Source organism: Vidua macroura, chromosome 5, assembly GCF_024509145.1.
Source record: "Vidua macroura isolate BioBank_ID:100142 chromosome 5, ASM2450914v1, whole genome shotgun sequence".
Classification (NCBI taxonomy): Eukaryota; Metazoa; Chordata; class Aves; order Passeriformes; family Viduidae; genus Vidua; species Vidua macroura.
This window is the reverse complement of record NC_071575.1, coordinates 4146934-4167200: the sequence shown is the minus strand read 5'-3', so window position 1 is coordinate 4167200 and position 20267 is coordinate 4146934. Positions and strand designations below refer to the sequence as shown.

Below are 20267 nucleotides of genomic sequence, written 5' to 3'. Positions count from 1 at the left end.
GTGTCAAGAAAGATCATAAGAGATGAAAAATTGCGTCCCAGCTTGCATGCAGTGATAAAAGATGTTATGCATGCCAGGAAATCAGTCAAAAAATGACAAGAGGGACTTGCTACTGGCAGTTCTTAAACAGAACCAAAGCATTTCAAAATAAAATTTTGAAAAATCCAGACCTCAAACTTTGGAAAAATTGAGCATGGATCTTCACAGGTGCCTGGCAGAATCCCTGGGAATGTATCATGGCACACGGTCAAATGTGAAGTGCTTAAAAAAGGATCACATCTCCAAGTATGAATAATTCAACAAAACACTGCAGGAAGTTTTTAATGCTGAGAATGCAACTTCTGCTACTTTCTATGAAACGTTATGCTTAGACATCTCCTTAAGTGCTTTTAATTTGCAATGTGGTTTACACAGCTTGGAGTATTTCTGTGGAGAGATATGCATTTGACTGGAGCATACATCCTGCTGTTTCAAGGCAAAGCTTGTATCTAAATAAGTACATATGGGTCAGCAGATCTCAATCTATTTTTCCAGTACTTAGCATTCTTATTGAGAGCTTTGCTGTTATCTTTGCCTCGAATTTGCTCTTATTTCAGCAGAACACTTTTCTACTTTTGTTTTGGGGTGTGCATTCCTGAGATTTTGCCTGTTGTGCTTTTAAGGTGGTTTCTGGTGGAGAACATCAGTGCCCAGAATGCACTGAATGTTCCTAAGGATTTTGGTGTGCATGCTGCAGGGCCAGAAATAATTCCTCATTATTTATGAGAAATATGGATGGGAAAGCCCTGTGTGGAGTCAGCTCTACAAATATCAGAGGGAAGGAAATTGATTCTTTTAGCACGTATCTGTGGTGTTTGATACTTCAAAAGGAATGTGATGTAAGCTCAGCCAGATGGTTTAATACATTGGTGGATTTTATTACTTGTCTCCCTAAGTCGTGTTGGAATACTATTTTAGAATACTATTTAGAGGTGGAATTACTGCAGAAGATGGAAAGCCCCACTTGTCATCTTAGGATTTAAACCTCTAGTTCATGTAGCTAGTTGTTCTGATAACAGCAATAGAAAGTATCTAAACCTGATTCTGCAGCTACAACACACTGAACAAAGATCTGACAGACTGTCAGGTGCTGTTTGGGAGATTAATGTAAAGACTGGAGTATGGACATTGAGAGGAGCAGACTGTATTCTAATTTATTTTTGTGTTAGGATGTAGACTTTCAGAAAGTCTCATATCTCCATAAAAGCTCTATTTCTTTCCTTTTGGAAGGTTGAAAAAGAAATATGTTCTCTGAAGTTATTTACTTCTGCTCTTACATATTTACATGGTCATGGTCCCTGGTAATATGAACATCTTCCAGTATTAAAAGCTCTCTTCATCTTCCCAATGTGGCAGGTCAATAGGCTTGGAAAATTAATTTTCTCTGTCTTCATCAGCTATGTTGTGTATGCTTATGTGAAGATATCACCCTAGGAGGTGCATGCAAAGAAATTAATAAGCTCTTTAATTTTAATAAGATCCATGTTATGAAATGGTGTTTAGTTACTGAAATCATCAAGCCTGGAACAGACACAGCAATATTGGGATGTTTTATCCCTGTGTCTGTAAATCAGAGATTGTGTAAATCAGAGAGAACAAACCCTGCCCAGGTCCTCCTGAAGGCACAAGCAAGTTGGAGTCCCCTGGTACGACTGGAACCTCAGGCTGATTATTTTGTCCTGGTGCAGCTGTGGTGATCAAGGAGCAGGGCTTCTGATGAGTACCCCCATACAACTGTTGTGCCATGATTTCTCTCTTTCCAGTTCTGCTGACTTGCTTTTTCTCTGCCTTTGTGTCTCCCCTGTCATTCCAGTCTTCTTCAGAGTAAACAACCTGACCCTGGTTTGGTTTTTTTTCCAGCTGCACCAGCTTTTCTACCTCCATACCCAAATTTGGTGTTTCTGGTACTGGTTTTCAGTAATGCTGCCCTTATTTCACATTCCTAACACAGTTACCAGGGCACTGTTGTCCCAGGGATACTGCCCTACAGGACTCCAGTACTTTCCTCAACTAAGTGTGGAGTTTATTCCTCTCTGACAAGTCCCTCTAAACTGTGTGTGGAATGTGGCCATTTCTCACAGTTCCACCTGCAACTCCTGTCAGCCCCTCACTTTGTTGCCACTCCTGGTGATTTCTCATGTCATAGCCAGTAGTTTTCCATGTCCTCTTTGGTTACCCAGGCCAGGCTGAGTCATCTGCCTGCAGCCCTAACACCAATTATTCTGAGCAGTCTTAACTTCAGTAATGAGTGCTGTATATTAATAAGTAAAGAGGATTCTCTTCCTTGTCAGTGTAATCTTTCCCTGGTGATGAGCAGTTTTACAGTCAGGATGTAACAGCCATGGGAGGGGGCCGATGCCTTCTTGGTAACTGGAAGCAAATGGCCAGACAGGTTTATAAGGAGTCAGTGCACAGACTTGTGAATTTTGAACCAGAGGCTTTATGATCAGGATGTGTGCAGAGCTTCCCTCTTGGATGTAAGTTGCAGAGACAAAGTCTGTTTTTCTTGAATGCAGACATTGCTGTGATCAAATGGGAATCTGATAGGAAAGGGGGCTGTTGTCTGGTCTCTCTCTGGGGACTGCACATGGTGCTGTGGGGTGCCACACAGCATACTTGGATGGGAGGAATTAAATCTCTTCCTCCTAAACCTACACATACTTATCACTAGGCACCTCCAGGGCTTGACTGAAAACCTAGATATACAGATATTTCTGATTTTTAACTGCCATCTCTCCAGTGCGTGTATCATGAGGCATTTTTACTTTTTTGTTTCCAAATAGCTGGGGAAAAAAAAAAAAATATATCTACTCTTGGGAACCATTAGAATGTCTTTGAGATGTCTGCAGTTGCACTGTGCCTACACAGTTGTGTGTATATACAGGCAGAAGTATAATTTGCTTAGTGGACCAGAATGAATAAGTGACTGTGATTGGAAGGATCTAGCTGTGTTATGAAAGGTTTTGAAAGGAATAGAATAGTATGAAATAAGAGAGAATGCTCTAAGTTTTCATTCTAAGAATTGTCGTTGTTCATATAGTAAAACTGATCATTTGGCATAGATTTCATTTTCCCTCACTGTAGGTGTTTAAATTGTCTAGTTAGAGCTAATCCTTTAGAGCTGGTGTAGTCAGCAGAGAGGAAGGCAGCCATGGCCAAAGAACATTATAGATATATGAAACAGGTGGGGTAGGCTGCTTTTTTGGGAGCTACTTAACTCTGCCTTGGCTACTTAGCTAAAGCTTTGGTGACTAAGTTAGATTAAATGTCAGATTTCAGATTGCTAGAACTACTGAACTGAATTCTACCTTATGCATGCGTGCTGCTTCTAATTGTGGTTGTCAAGAGCAGAAGCATAGTGGGAACAAAGGAGTTCTATGACCATTTTAGTTTAAAGTCACCTGTCTTTCAGGTGGCCTGTGTGAATGCAAATGCAATCAATGTATATACTTCCTGCCTGGATGCATGGTGTTAAACAAAAGAAATTGGCAAAGAAAAGCATGACAAGGAAGATAACAGTTGGAAATTCATGGAAGCTGCTTCTTGAGGAATATCCCTGCTAAATCCCTGTGTTGTGAGAACAGTTCATTTTTCCTGAGATTACGTTTAGGAGTGGGAAACTTTGTGAGTGCAGAACAGGCAGCTTCAGGAGGGAGATGGGCTTTGCAGTGTCAGAGAGGGATGGCAAGTGTGGCAAAAGACACAGCATCAGAGGAATTATGCTGTCCTCAGTTCAGGCTTTGCTTCCTGCCTAGTGAGTGTGGGTACCTGAGTTGGCTGCAATGTACCAAATTCACCAGGCAAGATTAATAGTTGGGTGGCAGCAATGCAGAGAGGGCTCTCTGCAGTAACTCTTTGGTTTGTGTGGGCTCTGCTTTGGGGTGGACAAATGCAGTGTGCCTGGTTTTGAGAGTGCCATTTTTGAGTCGTGGAGAACTCCTCCTCTAGCAGGGTGTCAAAGAGAAGATAAACCGAGGTGTGAAATTCATTTGGTCTTATGAACTTGGTGACTTTGTTGAACCTTGGACATGCTGGCAAATGGGATTCTGCCTGCCAGTGAAACATAAACTTTAAGGGATTTAGAGATTTTAGAGGAGCTAAGATTTTAGTTAGAAATAAGCCTTACTAGAATTAATTAAAATAAATTAGTAGGCCTTGATGAAGTTAAGAGTTAGTAGTTAACTAATAATTGATTGCTTGTCAACACAATGTTTAGTTAGCTGGGTTCATAATGAAGAATGTAGAAACTGACAAATAGCTTTTAGGAACATAAGACAATTGTGGGCCTCCTCTGTTCTGAAACCGATTGAAGACAAGGAATGGGAGTTCTACCAAGGTTCATTTGTCATATTTGCATTGAAAAGGTAGAAAGGTCAGAATGAGGAAGACTTCATTTACTTCCTCATTTTGGGACCCCTCCCCATGAAAGGGACCACCGACCCATTTCAAGGAACAAACTATGCATGCTTAATAGCTTTTGGAATGATTAGAATACGAAGCGAGGAATGGGATGTACCAAAATGATGAATATGTATTTGTATTTTGGGTATTCAATTCTTGTGTGGATAAAAGGACTCTGTAATCATTTGAAAGGCGCAGTGTGTATTTGGGAGCTATCCCGCACGCTGCCCGGCGCCGCAATGAACATACACTTTCTAACTTTAAACTGTTAGAGAGTTTTTGTCCGTCACAGTTGGATATCGGTTCTAGATCAATACCCATATTTCTTTAATAAATCACCAGAGCTTGGATTTCCAGGTGTGCTGGATCTGTGCTTTCAGCCAGAGGGAGAGCCCTTGTACCCCAGCATGCAGCCAGGGGAGCAATGCTTCTGGTGGCATCAGAAGAAAAGGTGGACCTGTCTTGGCAGAGAAAGTTTTTATCATCATAAATAAGGGGTGGCACACTCTTTCTTTATGTCTGTGCTACTATATCACATCAAAGAATATGCATCTCTTCTAATTTCTCCCTCTCACTGCAGCAAGCAGGGATATGAAGTCATTCTGTATCATATGATCTCTTCAGGGCCTCTTTGTCCAGGATTTACAGCTCTGGCTCTGTCATGCTGCCCTTTGCACAAGCTCTGTAGTACCCAAATCCTGCTGTGCCCTGGGAGAAAGGCTCTGCCACAGCACCTAGGATTTGTGAAGCAGCTCTTTCAGCTTCCTGGAGAACACCAGCCAGAGATTCTCCTTGCAGAAATTGGCATCTGCAGTGGGACAAACCAGCTCAAAGCTGTGCTTGCCCTTCTCACAAGGTGCTGGTGAAGTAATTGAACTTTGTGAACTCAGCTGTGAAATCTGGATTTTGAAAATAGGAAGTAAGGGGATTTTAAAATTAAATAACAACCTCTAAATGTAGTATTTACCATCAGTGGCTTCCAGTTTAATTTTTCTGAAGAAATCACAAACATATGTTTTGCCTCTTTGAAAAGCTATTCTGTAATTTTGCATAGGGTTGTCTCTGATGTTTTCTGTCATCGTTTCACCATTTGCTTTTGAATGCTCATTTACTGTCTGTGCCTGGTAATGATACAATGACTCAAAACAAGAGAATGTTTCGGGAAATGTATGGATTTAAGTGGGAGTAATTTACTTAAAATAATGTAACTGTTTTTGTAACACTACTTTTCTGATTAAGCCATTGTACTGCAAATAACTTGAAATAAGGACAATGGGGATTCCCCAGTCTACATGTGAAAATGTTGCATTTATCCCACTGTAGGCCTCAACATGTTGCAAAAGACACATTTTTACAGAGACATTTCCAATTGGTGTACTTTAAAGATCATCCTGATGGCTTTGTGTTTCCTGCTGTCCTTGGGCTGTCTGTGGGTAACAGATTTTTGAGGACATCTGCCAGGCTGAAGAATCTCTCCCAGCAGTTTCTGAATGCTGCTGTTTGATCACCAAAAGGGTGAAAATTAAGCAGACCTGACCTGGGGAGATAAAGTGGAATAATGTCAGGAAGTGACCCCGGACACTTCACAGTTAAGTTTCCACAGGCTGTTGCTCCTCATTGTTACCAGTGTACACCTTATTAGACATCTGACTTTGCTTAGTTATAGCTGCCAAATATGGAATATAATAAGGGTTATTCCATTAAGTTGAAAGGGTCATGAGGTGTGTCAAAAACCTTTCACGTGCTCGTGCTCATTAATTCTGATCAATTCTTTATAACTCTCTCTTACATAAGACTAGATGCTTCAGCTATTTTTAGTCTTTCATTGAAGGTATTATCCTGCTCTATGTTCCTTATAGCTCTTTTTTCCAGTTCCTGGACTTCCAGGCTTGCATGTAGGTTGGAAATCGTTCAGGGTTGTGTTTCTGGGTGTTGGTTCATTCTGTCCAGGATGAAAAAAGCCAACAAGGACAAAGCTGCTCAGTCATAGAAGAGGAGTTAATCTGCATGCACCTCCTTCCTCCAAAAGGGAGGGCACAATACTTATGGCAATTTTTAAATAGGCTGGGTGTTTTGAGGCATTCTGTTATGTTTTTGTTAGTTTGCTGGCTTTGTGTTATCCTTTTTTTGTTCCCTAATGAGCAGTAGAAACATGGAACCTCTTGACCAGCATTCAGATGCTGTCAGATGAATGGTTTATAGGAAATTTCTGGCTTTTTTTTGTGGTGCTGATCCTGCAAAGTGTGGAGCATCCCGAGAAAGGAACACAAAAGCCTCAGCTTTCACCATCTTTGGTGAGATCTGCAAATTCCAAAGGCAGAGCTGGAGCAGCAGCCAGAGCCTGCTCCCAATGGCAGCGCTGACACAGAGCCTCCTGAGCTCTAACCAAGTGCTCTGCAAACCTGCTCTGGATCTGCTCGTGCCCCCTCTGCTCTGCTCTGCTCTGGGTAAATTCAGCCATGATCAATGGTTCTGCTTTTATATAAACAGGAGCTTTTATTTTTAGAAAGAATCTCCAAAGACTGCCTCAAACATTTGTCTGCATCCACTGTAGGAAAGGTCAGAGAGAAGAGGCTTGGCTATCTTTGTGCAGTCACCCAGTGACTCAAGAACTATTTTGGGGGTACGTGTGACAGTGTTCAGCCTGGGATGGAAAGCAGATGCTGGCTTTCCTCATACAGGTGCTTGCAAAGATTGTCTCCTGCTGATTCTCCCCACCCCTTATTATCTCTCGCCCTCAGCTCCCCTCTTTGCTGCAGTTGCAATCTTCTGATTAGTGCCTTATTTAGGTTGGGAATGCTCATAACTAGCAGAGCAAGCCAAGAGTGCTTATTTTTGCATCTGTATATTACACATGCTTAATATTTAGACTTGGAACATTCAGCAAGAAGATACCAGGAGCTAAAAAAAATATTGGAGAAAATTCTGCACGCTGGAGATAGAACACATTACTTTAGGTACCAAACAACTCACTAAAATTATTTTCCTCTATGCAAAGTGCTATAAAAATGACTCTAAATCTGTTAATGCTATAATACCTCTAGACCACAAAGGTCTAGTTTGAGTAAATGAATTGTTTTGGGTATTTTTTTTTTTTAGTTATCTTTTAACATCACCCTGAATATTAAAGCAAGCCACTGTTTCCCTTTGTTGTACAGCATGGTTTGCATTCATGTGGTTAGTAATTTTCTGTGGGTTTGTTTGAGGGGAGGTTCACAAGGACTTCCTTTTCCTTGGTTCGCAGAGCATGTTTTAATATACAGCATTCTCTTGAGGATTTTGTGGATGAAAGGAAATAGAGAGAGAGAATGGAAGAAGCTTTCATTCTTCCCTCAATTCAAATTTTGCCTTCTTTTGCATGATCTCTTTCAAACACCTTAATGATGCCAAGTTACAAAGAGCTTTCCTGTTTGAATACTTTTCTTTTGTCTAAAATTATTAAAAAATGAGATAACATGAATTAAGTGACTGAAATTAGTCGGAACACCAAAATTTTCTATTTTTACTTACTTAATCCTTAGGATTTGATTGAACCTTTTGTACAGTTTGTTTCAAAACTTTCCTCTTCAATTGGTTTTGGTGATGTTTTGTTGATCTAATTCCAAGCAGCAGGGGAAGGAAAAAAAAAATCAGATTTTAAAAATAGAAAAATGTGATTTTTGGAACACTAAGATTAATAGCTGAAATAAAAGTGACACTGAAGCATCTTTTAAATACCTTTTCCTTTGAACCTCCCTGCATTTCAAGAGGGGAGTGCATCTTTAATTTATTAGAATATTGCATGCATGATCTAAAATTAGGTAAATGTAACTTAAAATAAATGTTTGCCTTTCTGGAAAGCAAGAAATAGTTTCAAACTGCCTGTTTTGTGTGTGTGTGTGTGTGCTGATGTCTGGTTTTCACTGAGTAGTAAGTACCTCTGGAAATTGGAGAGATTCTATATAGAGATGTATTTATATATATATACATATGTATGTATGTATTTATATATATGTATGTACTTATATGTATGTATTTATATGTATATATATGTATGTATTTTTATATATATATATATATAAATATATTTATTTATTCATTTATTTATACTCTTAAATTGTATGGCCACCACCTGAATGAATCTTTGATTTGGGCGAGTTCTCACAAGCCTGCACAGGCTCAGAGATCCCAATAATTGCTGCAAAGTGTGAGGCTGGAGAGCCAAAGAGGTCGATGAAATTTGACCACTTGGAAGGAGGGGGGCTAGAAAAGGAGGAGGATGTGGAGCAGATGGCCCTCAGAGGTCCCTTTTAATCAGACTTCTTGGTAATAATGCAGATTAATGACTTCCTGGTGTGGGTATGGCCACTGCCAGGGAGGGCTGGCAGCCAGTGCTCGTGGCTGGTATAGGAAGTTTAGATTTACACCCTCCTTCTTGCTAAGCTCTTCCCCACAAACTCTGCTGCTGTCTGGGTTTGTGCAGCTGAAGGCTGACTCCATGAAGAGCAAGAGGAAGAAAAAGCCCTCAGCCTGCCAGAATTGCCACTGCCTATTGGCTGTCAGGGCTGATCTCCATCTAGATCTGATGGATTTTGTTTGATTCCTTGTTTATGTGTGTCTTTATTGAAATGTCTGTTGTCTGTAACTCAGATACAGACCCACACAGAGATCCCTTTGTGCTTTTTGGCCATCATCTGCTGTAAATGGGAACAGGCTGCTATTTCTGGACTGAGTATACTATGAGTTGTGGAAGGACTGTGATTGATTTTTCTAGGATGAAGACTATTGAAATTGCAGGCTTTGAATTATTTAGATATCATACGCTTGTACATATTTTCCAAATTGTGTCACATGCTTAGGGCCAAGAGCAGCTCCAGACCTGGGCTAAAAGCAGCTGCAGAAATGCTCTCTACCTTGTGCACAAGCACATGTGCATGCATGTGCTCCCCACAAATAAATGGGAGTCATTTAATCTCATTTAATCCACTGAAATTTGCTGTGCAATTAAACTTATGTTTTAGATTGCTGCTGTACACTAAGAGAGATTGGCACTTGGAGCAGCTGCTTTCACTTGTATTTCAGAAATCTGTCCTAAGGATGGAAGAAATGATCCCCTGCATTGACTGTGGAGGGGGTTTAGACAAGATCCCTTTTTAAAAATGGTTTGGGTAGGGTGAGGCCAGTCAAATTAACAGGTTTGTGTATTGGTTTCTATCCCACTCTGCATTTTCAAATGGAATCTGGAGACCATCTCCATCCAGTGAGGATTATTTTTGAAGTGTAAGAGCTTAATTTCTGTAAAGAAGTTATATTTAGATTACTCACTAAGTGAAGAGTAATCATTCACCAATAAGGAAATGACAAGCTGTTAAGATGACAGGTTTGTCAGAAGAATCCAATTTATTGAGTTACAGTTAATCTCCAGAGACATTTTACTGAAGTCTAGGAAATCTTACCAAAGATGTGCTTGCACCCAGGATCTGTAATGGTGATAATGATAATTTAGACAAACAGTGGAAAAAAATTGCATTTAAACAAGAAAGCTCTCTCTTGGTGTCTCCATTTGAAGGATCTGTGCCTGGAGTTTGCCCAGGAAGCCTGGTGTCCCTCCAAGCTGCTCACCGTGATGTGTGTGCATGTTACTGCAAAGGTTTTGTGCTGACAGGTGCCCTAAAAATAGGTGTCCTACTTTAAAATGATGTATCAAAGCAACATGCCATGAGACATGCATCTACAGCTGCCTGAAGGCGAGGAATTTGGGGGTTTTATTTACTTGCCCTTTGGTGTTAGCATTGCCCTTGTGCTCTGCTGGAGATTCTGTTATCCCAGGAGAACTGTGGGTTTCTGAAAAAAAATAACCTCTCTAGCTGTTCCTTCAAACACGGGGCTAATTGGGTTCTCTCAGACAAATAGAAATCCTCTTATCAGCAAAAAGATGTTTGTCACTGGTGCTCTGTTGCTGCTTTTGAGTTTTATGAACGTTTCACTGAGCTGTTGCAGAAGGAAAGTGTTCCCTGGCTTGATGTCTGGTGCCACCAGAAACTCATCTCAAGAAACCAGGAAGGATTCTTGGTGAGTTTCTTTGGGCTTTCTTGTAGCTTGAAAGTCACAATAGGAAAAAAAATCCAAGTGTTTTGAAGGAAATTGCCCTCTTAACACCTCCTCACCCTAATACATTTATCTCCTGATAGAATTTGTGATTCAGCTGAGTTGACCTCTCAACAATTATCAACACATCAGGCACTTGCCTCAGGTCCTATCATTTAGTAGGGTTCATGCTTTTCCCTTTCTTCCTCCTCTCTAAAAAAACCCCAAATCTTTCCCCTCAGACTGTTTCTTTTGAATCCATAGTTACAGAAGAGAATCGCCCCAAGCTAGATGGATCTTTGTGTCTGCTGAGAATTTTCAAACTTTGAGCTTTCTAGATTCTCCTGGGAAAGGTTTGAGATGCCTCTCTGGTTAAGGGGCAGAACAAAGAGTTGCTTTAAACCCTAAATTTATCACTAGACAGGATTATAATTTGTTTTTACTACAAGTAAAAGGTGGTGTCTTTTATTAGAAAAGCCCATGGTGCAAAACAAGCAGTACCCCTTCCTTTCTCCCCACCCTCCAAAAAAAACAAAACAAAACAAAAAGCCACAAAGAAAAAAACTTCAAAAAACCCGAGCCACCCTAAACACCTGAACTGTGTTCTTGGAAAACCACAGCATTTTTTTAGCAGAAAAGTAAGGGAAAACCTAGAAATTTATATCTTGCTGTCTGGATCTCTTGTACATCCAAGATTTATGCATCTAGAAGAATGACCTCATTGGCAACATACTCTGAAATATGGGATTTTTGCGTGGAGACAACTGTTTATGTGGTGATTTTTAAGGAAGAGCTGTCCCATGCTTTATTTCAGTAGGGAATTATTATTGCTTGTAGTCTTGTGCCTTATTCATGAGCCAGAAATCCAATGTGCTGCCTGTTCTACCAATGTGGAACTTTTCTCAGAAAATTCAGAATCTAAATAGTGTTGGCAAAATGACAATAATTTGCCACGCAGTGTCAGTAGTTAATTTTCAGGCGTAAATATTTAACTTGGAGGCATTTGGTACTGGAAGTGAGAGCAGCTTGTGCACTTGTGCTCTTCATTGAAATGGACTTTTTTTTCACATTGCAAGGAGCTCATTGCATCTTCTGTGAATGGCAAGCAGAAAAAAACCCTTGCTTTTGAGGAGGGAAATAAAGGAAAACCAGGATCTCATGTCGAGTGAAGCACAGTTCTTGAAAATGATATTTTGTTTAGATTTTAAAAAAAATCTTTAGTCTCAACTGTGGCAAACATAGATTTAAACATGATTTAAGCTGTCTTTAATCATGTATTTTCTATGTGCATGTATGTTCTGAAACCCCCAAACAATTTACAGGAGAAATTAAGTCTCTTATGTGGGCTGGAAACTACACTGAATCTTAGCCTGATGTGATATTTAAAAGTGTATGTGTCTATTATAAATTTTGTTATAGAAAAAGCCCTAGTTCAAGTTGCAATCCAGCTTTCATTATAATTTCTACCTCTGCTTACAGAATGCCTTCAGAAAAACTTTCTATTTGGGGGAAAAAATCCCCTAGCATCACTTTAGCTGTTAGATATCAGAATGATTGTCTTGTCAATTTTTTAAAAAAGGCTAATAAGGAAAAAATATACAAATCATGCTTAAAAGAAAGAGTTTTAGTAGAGTGCAGCCTTGTATTTACTGCAGGAAGGTTCTAGGCATGGCAACTGAAAAGTTACTAAAGATTTCTGGAGAAAAAAAACCCTGCTTTCTCATATAAATAAGTGGGTTTATTTTATGTCAAGATTTAAAAGTTTGCATGTGACTGGTTGTTGTCCTGAGATACCAGGGTTAGTCTATTAGGCTTTTAAAAACTGTAGGCTTTAGAAAGTCTATTAGGCTAAAATTTAGGCTTTAGAAAGTCTATTAGGCTTTTAAAATTTGCCAAGTGAGGTTTTAAAATCAAAGAAAGAGCTTCAGGTTGATGGTCCTGAGCATCCCCATCTTCCCCCTGCTGTGAGGTGATGAACACAGCCATGGAAATAGGAGCCTTAGGAGGTGCAGGTGTAGCTGATCCTCTAAAGGCTGGAGTGAAGAAGGGTTTACTCAGAGGGGTCTCTTTTGATGGACTAACTGGAGAAATAAATACATTATCTTTCTGTGCACAGGCTTTTTTTCATGTCAAACTTGCTTTAAATGAACAAAAGAAACTGCTGCTCACTAGAAACCTCACCTTGGGTGTGTGATTGCAGGTAGAGATTTTTGCTGGCCTGGTCTGACAGACTTGAGAGTGTGGAAGGTACAGCCTGAGTTTTTCTTACTTAATGCCTGTGAGTTTGGTGTTTCTTTCTGTTCTTTGAAGAACATACATATAGGTCTAAATATATATATATATATTACATATATACACATGCTTCAAGGCTGTTCTCATGCCACCCTCCCATCCCCAGGAACAGCAGGCTGAGTCCTGCCCTTCCCATTCCTGTGGCTTTGCCTCGTGGCTCATGTTTTGCAGGCTTTGGGTTGGTTTCCCTGCCCACTTTGGCCAGCCTGACCTGAGCTAGTCTGTCTGGGGTGGGGAACCCAAACCTGCAAAACCCCCTGCATTTCAGCTGGAGCCCTGCCAGTGCCCAGCTGAGGGGAAGGATTGCTCGTAGTGCTGCGTGGGTTTTATCCCTGTTTGTGCACTACCTGGTTATGACTGCATTTTAACGGGAAGAAGGCAGTATGACAATATCAACTTCTGCTCTGTTGTATGACAATAGCAACCTCTCTTCTATTGGGGATCCAATGTAAACCCCCAAAGCTTTTCTGAAAATAATTTGGGCAGATGATTCATTTTAAATACTTTGCATTTGTCCCTGCTGAACTCCTTCCTATTTTAAAGATTTTTTCTTCAATTCATGAAGTTAATTTTCAATTCAGATCCCGTCCTTCAGTGTATTTGCTTTACCTCCCAGCTTCACAGTTACCTGCTTGTTTAATAACACTATTCACTGTTTAATCATCCAGATCATTAATTGAGCAGAATCAAATCATGGAACAGAATCAGATCCTGGGCAGGCTCTTGGGTACCTCCAATTTAGATGTACAGCAATGATAACTGCTCCCAGGCATCCACTGGTTTCATATTCCTGACATAACAAATTTTTTTTTTTTTTGCTTGTATGTCCCTAGGATTCTTATGAAACTATCACACAAGACCTCATAAAACTATTAATAAAATCAGGAGGTATGGACCCTACTGTTTCCACTTTGCCTGTGAATTGCTCAGTTCTGGAGAAAACTGGTTTTCTTTGAAGCAATGTGTTCGTGACAGGTCCATGTCTCTTGCTCCTCATTTTCTACTTGTCCTACAAGTACTTGCTGATGCTTGTTTATTTTACTTACTCCAGGTTTTTTTTTTTTTCTTTTTTGAAACTGAAGTAAATCTGGATGTAAATTTGCCCCCCTTCTACTTTTTTTTTTTTTTTTTTAAACTGGGGATTCCTCGTACCATTTCTGAGTCCTCTGAGATCTCTCCTGTCTTCCCTGAGTTCAAGGCATCAGCCAACAGCTTTGACATAACTTCAGAAAGTGCTTTAAATATTCTAGGGTGCAAAGTAGCTACCAAAGTAGCTGAAAGCATGGACATTATCCAATGACTTGTTTCCCTTTTACAGTAGGAAACAATACCTGTTTTGGCTTGGGGTTTATTTGTGTTAGTCATCAGCTCTTGATGGATTTTGTTTTTTTAGTAAAAATTGATGCAAAAATGTCATGTAATAATTAATCCTTCTTGGAATCATATGCTCTCCCTTTTCCATGGGTTAATGGATCAGTGTTTTCCACATTCTTCCTCATTAACAGGTGGTCTCATACACTGACTTTTTTTTGGTGTTGTTTTTCATGCTTCTGATTTTGACACCTCTCACTTCAATATTTTATAACATTTTTTCCTGTGGGCTTGAACTGGTCTCACACATGATCTTAGCAATGTGATCAGTTGCCTACTTCCTATTTGCAGTTAAGACACTGAGTTAACCAATCTCATCTTTTACTGTACCCAGCTCTCCTCTGCTTTTGGGGAAAACACAGCAGTTTCAAGGTGTGCAATTTTAGGATCTGTGGTTTTTAAAATGTTGGGGAAAAAAAAAAGACATTCCACATCGGGATTGGTCTATTTTTCATTTAAATAATTAATCTAAGCACAAGTTTTTCTAAAATAAATGTATGGGTAACTAGAGGAAGGCAAAATCCCTCAGAAGCTGTGATTCCATTGTGTCATTAACTTGCCCATTTCTTGTATTAAATGATCACTGCATAGTTGGGATTTTTTATGATGCTTTTTTGAGATAGTAATAGGTGGCAGGACAGATAGTACTAGAATTCAAATACCACCTAAAATGGTCATCACTGTGTATTTTAATAGTGGTTTTGGTAATGACAGTTTTGGTGATTTAGTTGTAAGCTTTCAGCATGGGGTACTTTGTACAACGTGGTTCATTTCCTGTTGCAGAGCAACCTTACCTGTTACTTTTGTGACTTAACTCTGATTTTTGAGACCTGTGTTTCTGTTGTTTCTGTTGTTTCTGCATCTGTTTTAGTTCTACAAGTCTGCATTTCTTTTTCAGAAGTGAGTCTTTCCCAAAGACTTTGTAATCAGACTTGTTCAGATATATGGACTTTTCTGTTTAATTATATTCAGATACTTAAATTCATGATCCATAGCACAGAAGGGCTTGAGAGGGCAGAATTTTGTGTGCCATCTGGACACAGTCAACAGTAGAAATTGTTGCTGAAGGGTGGTGGGGATTAGCAGGGTGATGATGCTGTGGATCACAGTGCTTAGTGAGTTATTACATTTGGGTGGGGGCTCAATCTCCATTTCCTAGTTCTAGTCAACATCCAGCTTAATAACGTATTTGATAGTGTGAAACTTTATTAGTAGCGTGGAAATTGAGTGGAATATTTCACCGCTACACTGCAAAAAGGAAAAAAAAAAAAACCAAATCCAGTAACTGCAGCTCTCAGGTTGCAGCAGTTTTGTGGTGGGGGAGAAATGAGCGCTGTCGGTGAAATTTCAGCGTGGTGCCTCACGAGTTCAGCAGGAACTGTGTACTCCTTACTTCCCAGGAATTAACCCTAAGCATTTAGATTATAGGGTGGAATTTCATTCTCCCTGAAACTTTGACTATGCTGTCTTTGAAAATATTTTGCTCAGCTCTTGAATGTAGCTGTGGGGACTTCTCTCTTTCATTCATTCTCTATTTCTATAAAGTACTTCCAGAACAAATCTTTTGCCATTGCCATTTCTCATTTACTACAGATCCTGTCTGCAGCCTCAGAGCTTCTCAAAACAGACAGATCCTTATCAGTAATCAATATTTGTAATATTTGTTAATATAAATCTGTCATTACTGTCTCATAATTTGAAATTAATTTGAGACAAAGCACTTTATTATGAGTCTGCTGATCATATTCGAAGGAAAGCCAATAAAACAACCAAAAGCTGGTTCCTTAACTTTGCTGGCACGTCAAAGTCAAAATGCATGACTTGGATCCTCGTGTGAAACCCTAACTAATAAGAAGTAATAATGATGAAACTTGATGCATTCCCAAATTGCAGAAAAGTCTTCATTAAGAAGCAGCAGCTGTTTATTTACAGGAGCACATGGTCTAGTCAGCATGATAAGACCACTGTGGAGAGAGATCAGCGAGTTTGCTTTTACTGGAAAACACACATCTTTCTTCTCCCCTGTAATGGGTCAGTGTTAAAACAGAGCTGGAGTTGGAGAATAATTAGAGTGATTTTCCATTTATTTTTCCTTTCCAGGATGCCTCAGGCTAGGGCAGTCAAATAGATGCTAAGAGAAAAACTGCATCTGGAGCAAGTCTGAAAATAAATACGTATCCCATGAGTAGTGCTGTGTACAATTTGCTTAGCCTTGGAAAACTAAGTTTGTCTGCCTCTTGATTGCCTGCTTCATCGAGGAAATCTGCTTAGCCTGTAGGAATCTGAAAGCTCTTTTTCTTCATTTTCAAAATGCCAGGGATGTGAATTAACCATTTCCCATTTCTTGGTTCTTTCAGCTTTCCCTTTCTCATATCAGAGTCACGTTACTCATCAGCTTCCTTTGGCTGGTTTGCAGCTAGGAGGTTTTTCAGTGAGCAGAGACAAGCTCTGGATTTCCCTGCTCTATAATGAGACTGTAACAGCCTGAAAATCTCATGGCAATGCCTGACATAAAATAGGATCTGACTCTATCACGTCCTTCCTTGTGATCCAGTGAGATGAATTTACAAATCTTGAATGCTTTCTAGGCAGAGGCATATCCTGTTGCACTCTGTGTGTCAACGTAATTGTATTTATTCCACCTGCTTTCATTCATTTGTAATGCAGTCAGTGCTGTGCTACCTTGGCACTGCACATCCAGCTATGAAATATGCATCTTGAGTAATTATTTCCATTCAAGAAGAGCTTTCCAAGTCCCTGGTTTTAAATGCCTTTCATCTGATACTGTAAAAGGAACAGTGTTACAAGTGGTCTTCCCTTTGCTTTGTCTAACAGACTGCAGGAGCCCATCTGTCCTATTTAATAACACCATATTTCTGCACTAATCTAAAGTGGAACATGGTCAACAGGAGGCTTTGAGCTTGCTTTGAAATAGATGATCTTACTCCTTGACTGGGTTTCCACTCTCTGCCCCCTGTGTGTGCACTTTTTCTGAAGCACAGGCTGCTGCTCAGATGTCAGTGGAAGCACCAGCCAGGTGCTTCCTGAATCAGGAATGGGCACTCTCAGGAGTGGGCAGGGTTTTGAAGCTGAACTGTGGAGGAATGAGATCTGTAGACCTCTCAGGCCTCCTTTTACCTGTACCTCAAATTATGGGCCACAGGCAGACTCACAAGTCCTCAACAAATTAAATAGTCTCTTAAATGTAATACAGGGCATACCTAAACAAGGCGTTCTTCTTAATCAAAGTTTGCTGTTGTGACTTTGTGTAGATTCTGTGTTGCACTTTTTAAACAGGGCTTACATTTTCTTCCCTAAAGTGTCTGGGATAAAATTCAGTTGATATTTCACAAGTTCTTGCAGAACTCAACAGAAGCATAGTCCAAAGACTAAAGCAATCTGTTTTGAAATTTCAAAATTCTTTCCTCTTGAAGTGATGGAGGTTTTCATGCCTCACTTAAGGGGCACAGGTGACTTAGCTGTCTTTACTGAAACACTGGAACAGCTGCACTGGCTTGAAAGAGTGACTTTATTTTTTGTACTGCTAAGACCTTCTCAATATCAGCCACCTGTCACCTGATGTATATATTCCATTATTATGATTGGGCAAATGCATATACTTCCTCACTTCTGGCTAAAGAAGCTGCAAGACTTGGGACTGCTAGGTTTTAGCATTCTTATTATTTTATGCTTTTAAAATAAATTTCTCCATTGATTCAGTAGTTTATCAGGGTATGGAGATAGTTCCAATTTTCTAAATGTATGGCTGGCCTGAACTCTCTGCACAGGAACATACAGAGCACAAAAGCCACCAGCTGTGTCTTTGTGTGCTGCTTTCTGCTTCACTGTAGCTTCTGCTCAGGCTGTTCTTAGACCTGTACATAGGTGTTGTTTGCAGGGAGAATTAAGGTTATTGGCAAAATTTCACCTTACCTTCAGGTGATCTCCAAGAAGCATGAAGGTTTTTATGACAGGACTTGACAATTTTGTTTGGGTCCTTTGCCATGTACCAGATAGCATCGTGCTGCGTGTCTGAGTGAGAAAGTGATGAGGACTAGCCTTATCTTTTGAGCTTTCAAACAGTCCAAAGTGCAAAATAGGGTAGAAAAAAAAAGGGATAGTTTCTTTTCTCTGAATCTCTGGAGACTGCATTGATTGGAGGCACTTCTAACAGCTCAGCATCCATCAGTCTTATTGGGAGTCTCTTGCAAGACAAAGGATTGCATAGTGGTATTTCTTTACAATGAAGAATTTGAATTATCTACAATACCCTACACTAAAGGTTTTAAAAAACCACTCGCGATCTCTTCCGCCGTTTAAAAAACGTCTTCACAAATTTCTCTGCTTCATTTTATTCTTAATTTTCTTTCGCCCCGCAGGTTCCAACTATGGGAGTCCCCGTCCAGCTCATGCCAACATGAATGCCAATGCAGCTGCAGGGCTTGCCCCAGAGCACATCCCCACTCCGGGGGCTGCTCTGTCCTGGCAGGCTGCCATCGATGCTGCCAGGCAAGCCAAGCTGATGGGCAGCGCTGGCAATGCCACGATATCCACGGCCAGCTCCACGCAGAGGAAGCGGCAGCAGTATGGCAAGCAGAAGAAGCAGGGCACCACCACAGCCACCCGTCCTCCCCGGGCGCTGCTGTGCCTCACGCTGAAGAATCCCATCCGGAGGGCGTGCATCAGCATCGTCGAATGGAAATATCCTTTAGCACAGCCCAACAGGCCTTTGTGCACATCAGCTCCTGGTCATGGCTGGGGGGAAAAGTCCATGCATCAGGTTGAAGTCAACGCGTTGGGTTGAAGTCAACGCGTTGGGTTGAAGTCAACGCGTTGGGTTGAAGTCAACGCGTTGGGTTGAAGTCAACGCGTTGGGTTGAAGTCAACGCCTTGGGTTGAAGTCAACGCCTTGGGTTGAAGTCAACGCCTAAGGTTGAAGTCAAGCCTTGGGTTGAAGTCAACACCTTGGTTTGAAATCAACGCGTTGGGTTGAAGTCAACGCCTTGGTTTGAAATCAACGCGTTGGGTTGAAGTCAATGCCTTGGGTTGAAATCAACGCGTTGGGTTGAAGTCAACGCGTCACATTGAAAGTTCCACCACTGGGAACTTAAAGGGCACGAATAATTTTTGATGCCTTGCCTGAGGTGGTTTATGCTGAAGTGAGGGCAGGTGAGGAAAGAGGATTAGAACTGGAACTTTAACTACACCCCGTGTGAGAGACCACTAGAAGCTTGAATAGCTTGAGTATGGCTTAGTGGTTGAGTTCTGCTCTTTGAAAAAAGTACGGCCCAGGAAATGCGTGGGAGGTATTCAAGGTGTCTGAGGTCAGAACTATCAATCTATGGGATTAAAGCAGCTCCTGGCTTTCCCTTTTTAATTTTTATTGGTTTTTTAGAGGTGTCACCGGTCCAAAGCTCTACTGCTTTGAATCATACACTTTTTTGTTAAACATGAGATGTCACATTTTCTACAGTATGGAGAAAAGAATGGGGCAAAAGGACGAGGTAAAAACCCCCAAAGGGATGTAGTAAGACCCTGAGACTGGGCTGAGAACTGTTAATTATATTGGAATTCTGGTTAAAATCATAAGACTCAGTATTTATTGTATGGTAAGGGATAATGGTTATCTAGAAGAAGGGAAAAAGAAATACAGCTAAAGTAACATGTCCAAATGCAGTGCAGAGCCAGATCTGACAGTCTGAACAAGAGACAGATGGTGTCACAGATGATGGATGATAACCACTGACACAGAGCTGCAGAGTGAAGGGGTCGGTGCTGCTTCCCTGGAAAGGCAGGGAGAGTCTGATCATTGCTTTATTGTGTGCAAAGAGCAAAGCCTTTCTAGTCATCCGAGCCTGATGGGTGCAAGCTGGAGTTTGAGTCTTTGGTGTGAAACTCAAACTGAAATGAAGTATGCCTCCTTTGCATCCTCAAAGAGAAACCAGGATTAATCCTGAACAGTAATCACAAGCTAATGGGGTTGTTCAGGAAATACAAAAGAAAAAGAAGGTTTTTAGGGGTAGATAAGCATGCCAAGGAAAGGCAGTACAGAACTTGGCAGTAGTTAATATGATAAAAAAAATGAATTAAGTCATTTA

The 20267-nt window shown here is 40.5% G+C and overlaps 1 protein-coding gene across 2 annotated transcripts in view; it reads left to right on the top strand.

Annotated features, from left to right (window-relative positions):
* CACNA1C (calcium voltage-gated channel subunit alpha1 C) overlaps positions 1-20267 on the top strand; it is a 455730-nt gene that overhangs the window by 50578 nt on the left and 384885 nt on the right. For both annotated transcript variants that reach the window (XM_053978340.1, XM_053978341.1), the window contains exon 2: positions 18549-18872. In XM_053978340.1, the coding sequence (XP_053834315.1) occupies positions 18549-18872 (324 nt within the window). The remainder of the gene's footprint in view (positions 1-18548; positions 18873-20267) is intronic.